The 12,999-nt window shown below is 33.8% G+C and overlaps 1 protein-coding gene across 3 annotated transcripts; it reads left to right on the top strand.

The window, feature by feature from the left end:
• The first annotated feature begins 3,234 nt into the window (after positions 1-3,234).
• Positions 3,235-10,639, top strand: LOC126693497 (uncharacterized). Of its 3 annotated transcripts, none has more exons than XM_050389483.1 (6): positions 3,235-3,408; positions 3,759-3,817; positions 5,747-6,254; positions 6,889-7,041; positions 8,628-9,052; positions 10,556-10,639. In XM_050389483.1, exons 2-6 carry the CDS (start codon positions 3,800-3,802, stop codon positions 10,595-10,597), a joined length of 1,146 nt encoding a protein of 381 aa, XP_050245440.1. In that variant the 5' UTR covers positions 3,235-3,408; positions 3,759-3,799; the 3' UTR covers positions 10,598-10,639. The 3 variants fall into 3 exon arrangements, with proteins under 3 accessions (XP_050245440.1, XP_050245438.1, XP_050245439.1); XM_050389481.1 differs by lacking the exon at positions 10,556-10,639 and adding an exon at positions 9,214-10,036 and having other exon boundaries at positions 3,236-3,408; XM_050389482.1 differs by lacking the exon at positions 10,556-10,639 and adding an exon at positions 9,214-10,036 and having other exon boundaries at positions 3,236-3,408; positions 5,772-6,254.
• The last annotated feature ends 2,360 nt before the right edge of the window (positions 10,640-12,999 follow it).

The raw sequence follows: 12,999 nt of genomic DNA on the forward strand, positions 1-12,999 counted from the left end.
TAATGTTGTGTACAAAGGACCACATCTTTTCTTTTGTTATGTATTTGATAATATATTTTGATGTTAATATTACATTAGTTTGGAGACATCTGTGCTACTGTTAATTAGTTACATTTGTGGTATTGTGTTAGTTAAAACCTACTGAAAAAAATTAAAAAAAAAACCTATAGCGGCGGTCAAAAAGCGCTGCTTAAAGTGCCTATATTATGATTTAAATGAAGCCCTACAGCGGTATTTTTGCCCGCCGCTAAAAGGTTTATACATATAGCGGCATTTCTCCCCACCGCTAAAAGTGCAATGAGTTTGTTTTAATTGGTTCCCTATAGCAGCACCTTTTGCCCGCCACTAAAGCTAGGTGGACACCAATAGCGGCAAGTTATGTCAATTAACACGAATTCTAACAGCATATGGCGGCGGTTTTCTGCCCACCGAAAAAAACCAAAAATGCCACTAAAAGGTGCATTTATAGCAATGTTTTTTGTTACCACTGCAATAAACCTATTACGGTAGTGCAAGGTTGGCAGGTGGAACCATCACAATAAGCCAAATGGACCTTTAGCGAAGGTTTTTTGGGCTTTTGCGGCGGTTTTAACCTATCGCAATAGTCCAGTTTTTTTGTAGTGTCATGAGATTAGGTGGCAAAATACTTATTTTTTCCATACACAAAAAATTGAGTTAAATATAAAATCATAAATTACAAACTTTAAGGGTCATCACAAAACAAGCGAGACTTTATTCTGACTTTTGAGTAAAGAGTTATTAAAGAAGCAAAAAGACTAAAAATAGCAAAATTATTGTTTCTAATGCCTTAACAGAAGAATTTGCCAAAATTAAGGCGCACTGCATGGCAAAGCGACGATTTTTTATTAGAAGATTGTTTCTCTTTAGCCAACTAAATTTCATACAATTTCCACATTGTGTCCCTGATGATTTCTACCAACACCTGTTAGTCATGCACTGTTAACTTCAAGCGCTCTTGCTATTCTAGGAAGGTCTATTCTACATCAATTGTCTTGGCTTTTACTAGTCGTTGGCCCATTACAGACTTAAAAAGCCTCTTTTCCCTTTTCTTTATGCAATATTCTACTGTAACTATTTTGTTGGAGCGAATACTTATCTCTTAAGCAAGGTCTTCAGTAAATGAAATTTTAATCAAATCCAAAGTGCGCTTTGCACTTTGTATACCTCACTCAAGCAACGGTCAAATCTTAAAGTTTGCCTGTATCTTTGCTCATCTCTTGCTCAAGCAATGGCCTCCATACAAGCGTGAAGCAAGCTTGCTTAGCTGAGTACCATAACCGCAGTTTATTTATTTTTATTTTGGAAATTAAACTCAATTATTTTACCTTCAAAATAAGATTACTTATATATATATATATATATATATATATATATATATATATATTATAACATATGCTCGTATATACCTGTATTTACCACACAAATAATGAATTTTTAAAGATTAGTTACTTTAGAAATGAGGACTGTATATATGTTAAGAGTTGTAAAGTTGTAATTTACAATTATGTTTTTGTTGACTTTTATTCAGTGTCAAATTTGATTGTAATTATATTCAATCTTATGTACCTTGTATTTTATGTGGGTTTTATTTGTAAGGGTTGTGTGCGAGAGAGAGAGAGAGTGTGAAGACTCAAGGCAAATGAAGACTAAAGCTATTTTCACGGGTATCTCGCGAGTAAGCTTCCCGCGAAATGATGCATGTGTCCTGCACATGACTAGAATGCGAAGAGTCAGGACAGGATGGAGATAGGTGGTTTTCACGAGTGTCTCACGGGTAAAGCCTTCCCGCGAGATACCCGCGAAACATTCTGTTTTGCCAAATTGTCATTTCTAATACACACTTTCTGTACCCACACTATATATACCCACATTACTCATAGATGTTAAGGAGTGCTTCTAAGAGAAAACTCTAGCCACAAACCTTAAGAGTTAGAGATTGTTATACCCACATTTCTATACACAATCCATACTGGTTTTTCACTCAACTCCTACCTCTCCATTTCTATATCCTTAAGAGATTTATAGTTCAAACACTTACCATACCCATTCTGAGTGTCAAGTGAGGTTTTGGTGCTGCTGGGAAGCATTGGAAGAAGCTAGGCTTTGGCAGATGCAATCAGGCGTATTACGGAATCCGAAGAGCTAGACAAGACATGGTTCCGAGAAGCCTTGTTGGAGTAGGAGTTTGGATGGCTTAGGTGTATCGGGTAGATTAGGCTTGGAGGATTTTTTGCTAACCCATGTATCCCAACTGATTGTCTAGTGGATCGATTACCGCTTGGAGAGTGGCGGAGAGGTTTTTTGCCGAGTTCTTCGGTTTCCTCTTCGATAACACATCGGCATGTTATCTTATGTTTGCATTTTTCTTCCCTACTCTTTTACCTTTCATTTTACTGTTGTGTTATAATGATTATGGGTTAAAGTAGTTTATTTGTTTATCCACTCACATTTATTTTATTCCGCACTTAGTATAAGTTAGAGTAAAATCTATCAAGCCGTAATTTTTAATTTGAGGATCTAAACAGCTCTTATATTTTAACACATTTTTGAGCTTTCAAGAGTGACTAAACTCTTCGAGTTTAAATCCCCTCTCAAAAAATTTGTGACAGTGTACATCTTGCTTTACTATGGACTACTAATAGTTAACATTAAAAAAAAAAAAAGTAATGTATCTGCAGGGACTTGGTGAGATCCAATTTAAGATACAGGTAATTTCCTCGTCGCCTTCCTGAAATTTAACAATTGCATCATGGCTTGGTCAAGGACAAAACTCTTTACGAATGACTTACAACATAGTTGCCCGTATAAGCAATTTAGTATAATGCAATTGTAATTTCCTCCTAGTCTTCCTAAGTGCAACAAGGATTCTTTACAAATGTCATTCAAAAAGTAGTTGCCCACTGAGATACCACTACAGTAAACAAAGGTTGGACGGAAAGTGTTTGCAATTGAAATAAACAGTAGTTGCTTATGTGAGATATCTTTATTAATGACCAGAATTGGACGAGGAATCGAATCTTTCCATGCCAATATCAATTACAAATGCATCTTTGGGAATACATTTTTATAATTTTTAATGTCTTTAATTTCCACTCTCTTTCTGATTTCATGATTAATTTTGAAGCACACTTGGGCATTGGAATATACCTTAAAATTGTTAATTTTATTTTGTTGACTCTCTTTTTGACTGCTTGAGTAATATTAAGCACACTTGGGCATGGGAATCATCTACCATTTCCAATCGGTTCACAAAATTTTCTTCCCTCTAACAATTAATCCCACACTTCTACCTCCAGTTCAGAGGAATTGCCTTCAAGTATTTACAACATTTGGAGGTCTATCCTGAGAGCAGCTCCTTAATCCATTTGACCTTAATCGTTTCTTCAGGTAGACGTAACTTACATGCATGCATTCACTTCTTTTATTTTCATCTATAATCTTTCCGCTTCCATATCTTGTTTGGTGAAAATATGTTTGGTTTTGTGGTAATATACTATCTCAATAATTTTAAACAAAAAAGCCAGAGTCTTACACCCAACGAAAAGAAAAAAAATTCTGGTTGGCCGGTTGGCCAGAAGTACAAACCATTATAATTATAGGGTTTGTCCTTTTTGACAAATAAGAATTATCACTGTGATTGTCGGGCTAATTTGGTTTGTGTAAATAACTCGAACTTATATTTTGTGAAGCATCACAATCACAAAATTTATATGTAATATTGAAATCTTCCTTTTCAGGTACACAAAAGCTAATTGATAAGTTGCAATGGCAATAATCAATGTCAATTCAAACAACGGTAAATGTTTACTTTCCCACCGTCTAATAGTGTAGGCATTCAATGAGTTCTTAACGAAATGCATATTTCTGACTAAAATACCACCAATAAAGTCAGCAATCATTAATTTTTTAAGAATGCATTTTCAAAATCAAGATCAATTTTCCATTCAAACTATATGCATTTAATTTAATAAAAATATTTTTATTTATTTAATTTATAATTCAATAGTTGGAGTGGAGGATTTCAATCATGGACATCTTTGTTGGAACATTGTGAGTTGGGCTACAAAACTCTTAACCAATATGATAAAAATCACATGTCTTGTTATAAGTGTTTCATATTCTCATTATATATTTCATCAATTTCAACTTGGTATACATATTCTTTTTCCATTATAAAACAGTTATTGCAAAGTTCATAATTTTTATCTTTAAACTTTTAAAAGTTTGTTTTTTATTCTTAAACTTTTCAAAATATTCTATTTTTCATCCTTTCATTTATGTCTAATGGTTTATGTCCTATGTGGCTAAATGGAGTACTGATATATTACATGACTTGGATCAAACTAATTTGTTTTCAAAATTATAAACACATGGTACATAATGATTGGCACTCGTGGATTAAAGTTTTCAGTGGGACAAAATTACCATCATACCCGCACAACCTGATCCAAACTACCTAATCTCAAACTCCCCAAATATGAAAAGATGAACCACTAGTCCTCAACACCAGAGTTCCACTAGCCTTAATCAACAACCCCACCCCAACCGGCGATGAAGAGTTCAAAGGCAGACCCCTACTGCTATTGAAGCCAACAGTTATTGAAGCAACATAAAAAATTTGAATGTCCTTGCTATACACAGAGGAGAACACAATTCCATTTCTTATTCGAAAGTCTTTGAGGAAGGAAACTTTTCTGTTTGGTTGAAAATTTACTAGAAATTTTAGAGATTGACTTACTTGGTTTGGTTTGGAGTAAAAGAGACATCTTTGGAGGATTCTTGGCTTCTTTGGGTTGGCCGAAAGTTGCTCGTGGACATGTCTTAGAAACTTTTATTTTTCTCCTCTTTGTTTTCGATTTTGGGGGAGAGGTTTTTTTTTTCCTTGAAATTTATTTTGATTCTTGTTTTGTTTTGAAGGCTAGCCCATGGTATGCCAAATTTTTTTATATGGGTGTATGGTTGATGATTTTTCTTTTTTCAATTTTATTGAAGTTAATACTAAATCGGTGCTTGAATTTTGTCACATTTCTTACTGTATTGTTTGAAATTTGTTTGTGGGCTACGGGTTTAATGAGCTCTGTACCCATATACCCATGCTTCGGTCGAAACTTTCATCTAGATTGGGTAAGGGTCATTAATTGGGAAAATAATACCCTGCAACGGGTATATGTTACCTGTGTCTCACAACTGGTGGGTATATACCCGTTGCAGAGTATAACTTCTCCACTAATTGAGGTCATGGCCCATGGGACTGTGGCATTGGTTGTTTTAGATTTGGGGATTTTTGAGACTGGGTTGTTTGGATCGGGTTGTGTGGGTGTGAGGATAATTTTGTCTTACTGAATATTTTAATCCACGTGTGTCGATCATTGTACATATGCCATGTGTTTATAATTTTAAAATTAAATTAATTTGGTACAAGTCAAATACCACATCATCAGAACTCTATTAAGCTACTTAGGATTTAAACTAATGATCATAGAGGAAGGATGAAAAGTAGAATTTTTTTCTAAAGTTTAGAGGTGAAGAAAAAATAAACTTTTGAAATTTAAGGGTGAAAAAACAAATTTTTATAAAAATTTGGGGTTGAATTGATATTTTACCCTGACAATTGAAAAAAATATTTAACATAATAAGATAATATAATCAGAGTATAAAATAGAACACTAAGAATTAAATTGAAGATATTTATTCTATTAAACTATGATTTTTACTAATTGGTTAGAAGAAATTCCTTACACATGAAGCAGACAGTACACTCAAAACGGAGCGACAGAGGCTTTATCTGGCTGCACTGACAGGTGACTGGAAATCTATTGAGGGCATGCAACGCATTCAAAGGCGTATTGGTATGAAAGGAGAAACCACTCTTCATATTGCTGCTGCAGCAAACCAGGAAGAGTTTGTGAAAAAATTGTTGGCGTGGATGGGAGACAACAACCGAATAATAACAGCTGAAAATGTGACTCTAACATCTGGAAACAAAATTGGAACCACTGCCTTGAACTTCGCTGCTGCAGTTGGAAATGTGAAAATTGCTAAGGCGATGCTGGATATAGATATTGGAGACCTGCCAAACATAGCTACTAAAGTAAATAAGCCAGTGAAACCCCTCCTTATGGCTGCTTCACTAGGGCACAGTAAAATGGTGGAGCTTCTTTATCGTAAGACTATGATGGATGGAAATGAAGAGGGTGAAATATTTATTGCTTGTATTAAGAATGACTTATTTGGTAAGCAAAAATAATTACTATAATGTTTCCTACCTTTGTATTTTTTTTTTTTTTTTTCCCTTTTCTTTTTGCTCTTCACGGTTTGATTTTGTCATGTTAGATTTGACTAGAAGTTCAAAACATAATCACAGTTTGATTTTGGTACGGATTTAACATTTATATACTGATCGGTCATCTTTACTTAATAGCTTAAATTTTTAGATTCGACGCTATAACAAGCTTTACTATGCCACTTTTTTTTTTTTTTTTTTCCATGAAACTGTATTGGATGGAAGATATTCCTCCAATAATTAGGGAAGCTTTGTATCAGAATGCTGATTTTTCTAATTAATTAAATGACATGTTTCCGTTTTAAAAAAAAAAAAAAACTATAGTATCAAATAATTTGTAGTATGGTAATTTTTTTCCCTTCATAAATAGATTTCTATCTGATTGAGGTTAAACATGCCTCTCTACTCTCTAGTCTCTAAACAAAAGTTCCGGCCCGGCCGGCACTAGTTAGGGAAAAAGCTAGTGCATGAGGGTAAAAAATTTGTAAAAGGGACTGTTGCAATTTTTTTTTTCTATTAAAAAATGTTCCTTCTCAATAATATTTTTTATTATTATTATTTTTTTGTGTTATAAAATAATGCAGGAGAAGCCTTGAAAATGATGGATGCCAACAATAGGTTAGCTAGAGTAGAAAACAACGGAGAGACTGCATTGCATGTTTTAGCTCGCAAGCCTCGCGCATTTGCTATTGAAAGTCAGCCGGGAGTTTTAACACGACACATCAATAATATTCCATGTGAGTTGTTGTCACTTTGATTTATTTTAGCAGAAGTAAATCAATTTTTCACACTAATTGATTATAAATTTCAATTGATTTTTGGTTAATTACCAAAAAATTGAAAAAGAAAAAATCATAAGATAAATGATGAAGTGAAAAACAAATGAACACACTTCAAAAAAAAAAAAAAAAAAAAAATTCATGAATCCTAGGAAAATTTCACTCTTAGAATTCAAGTTATACAATTGAAAATACTTATATTTCTAATTTTTACCCAGTAGTACTTACAGACATAACCCAACAATCTGCTCTAAGTTGCTTAGACTCTTTTAATTTGAAATTTTCCACACAAACTGTACATGTGCCTGGACTTCAAGGACCAAATATATGCATATCCCTTTCTTGAGCTAAATATTGGTTAACTCGGGATTTCTTAGAACTTTTATGATATTTAACACTATCCTCACGAAGTTTACTATATGTAGTTAAAAGGCAACCATGCATCTTCATTAGAAACATCTTGAATTGAGTTCTCATGTTGCAATATTTTAAGGTTTAGACTTCTTTGATTAATTATGCAACAAGTTAAACAAATTACGCCAATTAACACTTATGTGATCAAACTTTAACAAGTTAAAGCCCCACAGGCTAGCAATTCATCATATATATATGATAAATGAAAAATTGATGAACCACAATTAAAGGAAAAACCAGTACAAAGGTTAATCCTAACCCCAAGAATGAATCCACTAATAAAATTAAAGTCTTACAATTTGAGACATACCCTTGACCCTAAAATTTACCCAGTAGATTACTTACTGGTGTGCCCCCACAAACTTGAACCTTTGAACTTCGTAGGAAACAGATTGGGATAGGTTTTATGGCTTCAGCCTTGATTCACACAATGGCAGCAACAGCACCACATAAAATATTTGTATTTACTCTCTAAACTCACAGGTTAGAAAGGCAACGTTAGGATTTTGTTTCTAATTAGCTTTTCAAAGTTTGACTCAACAACCTTAACGGAGTCTTGTGTAATAGGGCCTTATATGAGCGTTCCACTTGGGATTGAAAAAGACATGACACTAGCTTTATTAAAACACATCACTTATTGACTTCTTGATTCTTCGTTGATTGAGCCGCTGTCAAACATCAATTGAGAATCCTCTTTCGATTGATTGAGACACAATTGAAAGGCTGTCGAAGACTGGATTTCAATGAATTGGGGGGCAATCAAATAACAATCAAAATCCTGAAAATTTGTCTTCTTTGAGTTGTATCTTTGACTCTTAATCTTGAATGTTTGATAATCAATACAGACTCGATTAAAATTACAATGTCATGAAATTTGACAACTTAAAACCTAAGAATCCATTCATAAGGAATATATATTCCTTGTAAAAGCATGCAATAAGGCAAGAGAATAGTTATTTCATTATAATGTCTATTACAATGAATAAAGCATGCCACAATACATGAAACTCATGTGATAACAGCACATTTTCTCTTTATACTCTACATCTATTTGATTTTTTTAATAGATTAAATTTCAGTGAGGTATGGCTATTTTTTTTTTTTTTTTTTTTTATCATTTTCAATTCCAGGGTTGAAGTTCAAACAGGAAAACTCGAAGCAGTCAGCAGCCAATGAACTGCTTACAAAATGTCTTGAGGCTTATAAATGGGATGTTGAGCATTTAATTGAGACCCCAGAGATTCCGCAAGCTCTATTTGAGGCAGCAAGTGTAGACAACAATGAAATTGTGGTCAAGCTAATTCGTTTTAACCTAGATATATTATTGACAACAGATAAAGATAAAAGCATATTTCATATTGCTGTTGAGAAGCGCAATGAAAGCATCTTCAATTTACTTAAGGAGTTAGGCTCATTGGGAGATATAATAGTACAGAAAAGAACTGAAAATGGAAACAACATATTGCATTTAGCTGCAGAATTGGCACCTCAAGAGAAGCTCAATGCTATATCAGGAGCAGCTCTTCAAATGCAACGAGAACTATTATGGTTCAAGGTACTTATTCATATACTTTGAGTAGCACATGTTGAACCGTCTCATAGAATGTTTACTCCTGTTTGCACATACATTTAATTTCATCCTAAAATTATCAGCATCTTTGGACCAACAATAAGTCTCTCATATATATGATATTTTCCTGTCATCTGTAATGGAAGGAGGTGGAAAAGTTTGTAAGTCCTGACTACAAAGAAATGAAAAATAAGAAGGGGGACACACCGGATGTTTTATTTGCGAAAAAACATGAGAAGTTAAGGAGGGACGGAGAGAAGTGGATGAGAGACACAGCTAATTATTCAATGGTGGTTGCTGCACTAATTGGCTCTATAATGTTTACTGGCCAAGTAGCTGATGGATTAAACAAAAAACCTCATCTTTTTCTGGCTTTCTCAGTTTCAACTGCAATATCATTATTTGGCTCATCAACATCCCTAATAATGTTCTTATCCATCCTTACCTCGCGTTATTCATTCAAGGACTTCCATGTATCGTTACCTGTTAGGTTGATGATTGGAGTCACTTCACTTTACATCTCAATTGTCGCCATGATGGTTTCATTTGCTACGTCCTTTTGGTTGAAAAATTATAATCAACGGGATGTGATCTTTGTTGTCATTGTTTTATGTGCTTGTGTGCCAATCATGGACGTGTTGCTGAAGTACCGCCTAGTTTTTGATATATTCCAATCTACCTTCTTTCGGTTTCGGCCACAGCGCCGTCTACTTCAGGATGAGATTTCTAATGCACCGGTGCGTAGATCCCAGTCCCACGCGCCTGCGGATCACGCAAGTGTCTGAATCCAACACCCACCGCAAAAAGCTGGCGTATAAAATAATGGAAGTTACTTTACTAGCAATGGCCAGTCTAGTAGTGCGACTAGTCAATCTTTCTGTTGCTTTCCTTTCTACGTGTGCCTAAAATGAGTATGAATAAATATGTACTATAACACTGGATGTTATTAAACGCATCTTATCTTTTGCATTTCTTTTGCAATTTAATATATTTATATGTTTGCATCTTTTGAATTTTTGTTTTGTATATTTTATCTACAGTGTTCTATTATACCAGTTTTGAACCTGCGTCTTGCATGGGTTTTTGATTAAAAAAAAAAATCGAGAACTTTGTGATTTAGTTGTTTTTTACAGTTCTTTTAACGTGAAGAACATGGCTTTGAAACCTTTTCCCTTGTTAAAAGTGAAAATGGGGGAAACAAAAGAGAGTTGAGAAATTGGAAGAGTAATATATATATATATATATATATATATATATATATAAACTAAAACTTATATAAGATAAAACAACAATCCAAACTAGCTACCGAAGTATAATTAATCTAAAAGAGTCTTAAAAATAATTAAAAACATACAAAATCAATTATATAATTCTGTAAAGCTGTGATTTACAACTATGTATTTTGTTGGCTTTTATTCCGTGCCAAATTTAATTGTAATTTTATTCAATCTTTTGTACCCTGTATTTATTATGGGATTTGATTGTAAGGGTTGTATAATAGAGAGAGAGTGTGAAGACTCAAGCTATTGAAGACTGAAGAGGCTTTCGCGGGTATCTCACGACTTAGCATCCCGCAAAGTAATGCATGTGTCCTACACATGACTGGAATGCGAAGAGTCAGTACAGATGAAGACAACTGTGTCTCGCGAGTATCTCGCAGGTAAGGCCTTCCCGCGAGACATTCTGTTTTGCCAAACTGTACTATCTGATACACACTATCTATACCCACACTATATATACCCACATTACCCACAAATGTTAAGGAGTGCTTCTGAGAGAAAACCCTAGCCAAACACCTTGAGAGTTAGAGATTGTTAGTGTAAAATCTATCGAGGCGTAACTTTTATTTGGGGTTCTGAACAGCTCTTGTGTTTTTAACATATTTTTGAGCTTTCAAATTCAATATAATATTTTAAAATACATGGCAAATGTGAAGTTGCCATTTTTACCCAACTTGTACCACAAAGAAAATATGAGACTAATATCATGTTTCTACCATCCTACCATTTAGTGTGACATTAATATCATACATGTACTTAAAAAAAAAAAAAAAAAGAAAAAAAAAAGAAAAAAGGAGAGGAATATCATCCATTGTCATTTTTGTAAACCTAGCCCAACTCATTATAGAATGACCGATGAGATTATTGTGCACTAACTATTGAAAGACTAGCCCTTATTATATTTCATTGTCTAAGCAATTTTAACTTACATATCATTGTCATCATGGTCCAACAATGTACGTATAAGAATAGGCTATATCATGATGAATATTGTCAAGTCAAGAATTATAATGAATACAATCACCATCTTAGTCTACTATATCAAATAGACCTATTTCAATATATCAATATTTTACATAATAAAAATATTGCAAAATTTCACAAGAGACTTTGAATATTTATTTGTTGATAATAGATGCATCACAAGATATCATGTTGAGCTTGTATTATTCTAAACACAAAAATACTAGTTTTGGACCCTAACAACTAAATTAAATGTTAGGTTCTAAACGTTTAGAACAATTGGCAAACTGTGAGTACAAACTTGTCTAGATATAGATCTTAGAGTTTATAGGTATTATTAGACAATGCTCAAGTTGATACAAGTCAAGTTCAACATACAAGCTGCAGAAGAAGAATTCGAGAATCTGCCTGGTTCAATCGATCGAAAGACAGGATCGACCAATCGAAAGTCGCAGAACAACAATTTATGGAAAATTCTATTTCAACCCAAACTCTACTTAAACATATTAGGGTTTCAGATCTAATTCTTCTAGTATATAAAGGAAACCTAAGCACGTTTTTGTGAGGCTTTTTAAAGAGAGAAGAGTGTTCATTTTCTTTGTATCTAGGGTTTTGTATCCAAAAAACTCTTTCATATCTTCTACCGGTGTTGTAGAAGTTACTGCCTTCTCTAGTCATCAAAGGTGCTGATCTAAACCTTCAAGGGTGGTCTTGGAGTCACAAACAGGAGAATTTGTGTTTATAAAGTCACAAGTGTGGGTGTTTGTGTTGCAAAGGCCTAATATTCAAAGTTTGCACGTGGTCGTGTCAATATGTTCTACATGTGGTAACAATAAGATGTCAGTGATCTAAGTCTTATTGTATACTTCGATTCTCTATAGTGGATTTAATTTTTACATTGAGGATAACTAGGTTAAATCCTCCCTAGATTTTTTACCGATTAGGTTTTTCTGGGTTATCATATTTTTGTGTTCTTTATTTTTCGTTGCTTTACATGATATGACTTTATTTTCTTTTAACCTAGATCTGAATAATAAACCTAAGTATTCACTTGGTTAATTAATTAGGTTGAACAATCTAGTTTATAGGGATCTAAAAGCCCAACATTAAATATAGGAGTTTTTTTTTTTTTTTTTTTTGGAAGTATAAATGGTAGAACTTTATATAATTATGAGTGTGCATTTTTAGACCCCTTAAAACACAACCAGATTAACCTAGTTAATAAGCTAAGTGATTACTTAGTCAAATTATCAGGTCTAGGTTATCACAAACATCATATTATTGTAAAGTGTGAAAAATAAAGAACACAACAATACGATAATCCAGGAAAACCAAACCGGTAAAAAACCTGAGGAGGATTTAACCTAGCTATCCTTAAGGTAAAACTGAATCCACTATGAAAGAATTGAAGTTTACACAATAGCGACTTAGACCACTAACATCCTATTACTACATCGAGTAGGAAACTTACTACCACGACCACGTGACAGCTCCGAGTCTACGGACTACTTCTTTCTTGGATTCCCAGCAAGTACAAGCACACCCGTTTGTGTATCTTTAAGCTCTTAATGCAGCAACTGAATTGATCATCAAGTTCTTGACATAATCTAGTTCTTGATAACCCTAAGTATGTGTGAAGGCAACCCCCTCTTGGTCTCACAAAAGATTCATACACACAGCATAAGAAGC

The sequence above is a fragment of the Quercus robur genome, chromosome 7 (genome assembly GCF_932294415.1).
Source record: "Quercus robur chromosome 7, dhQueRobu3.1, whole genome shotgun sequence".
Taxonomy (NCBI): Eukaryota; Viridiplantae; Streptophyta; class Magnoliopsida; order Fagales; family Fagaceae; genus Quercus; species Quercus robur.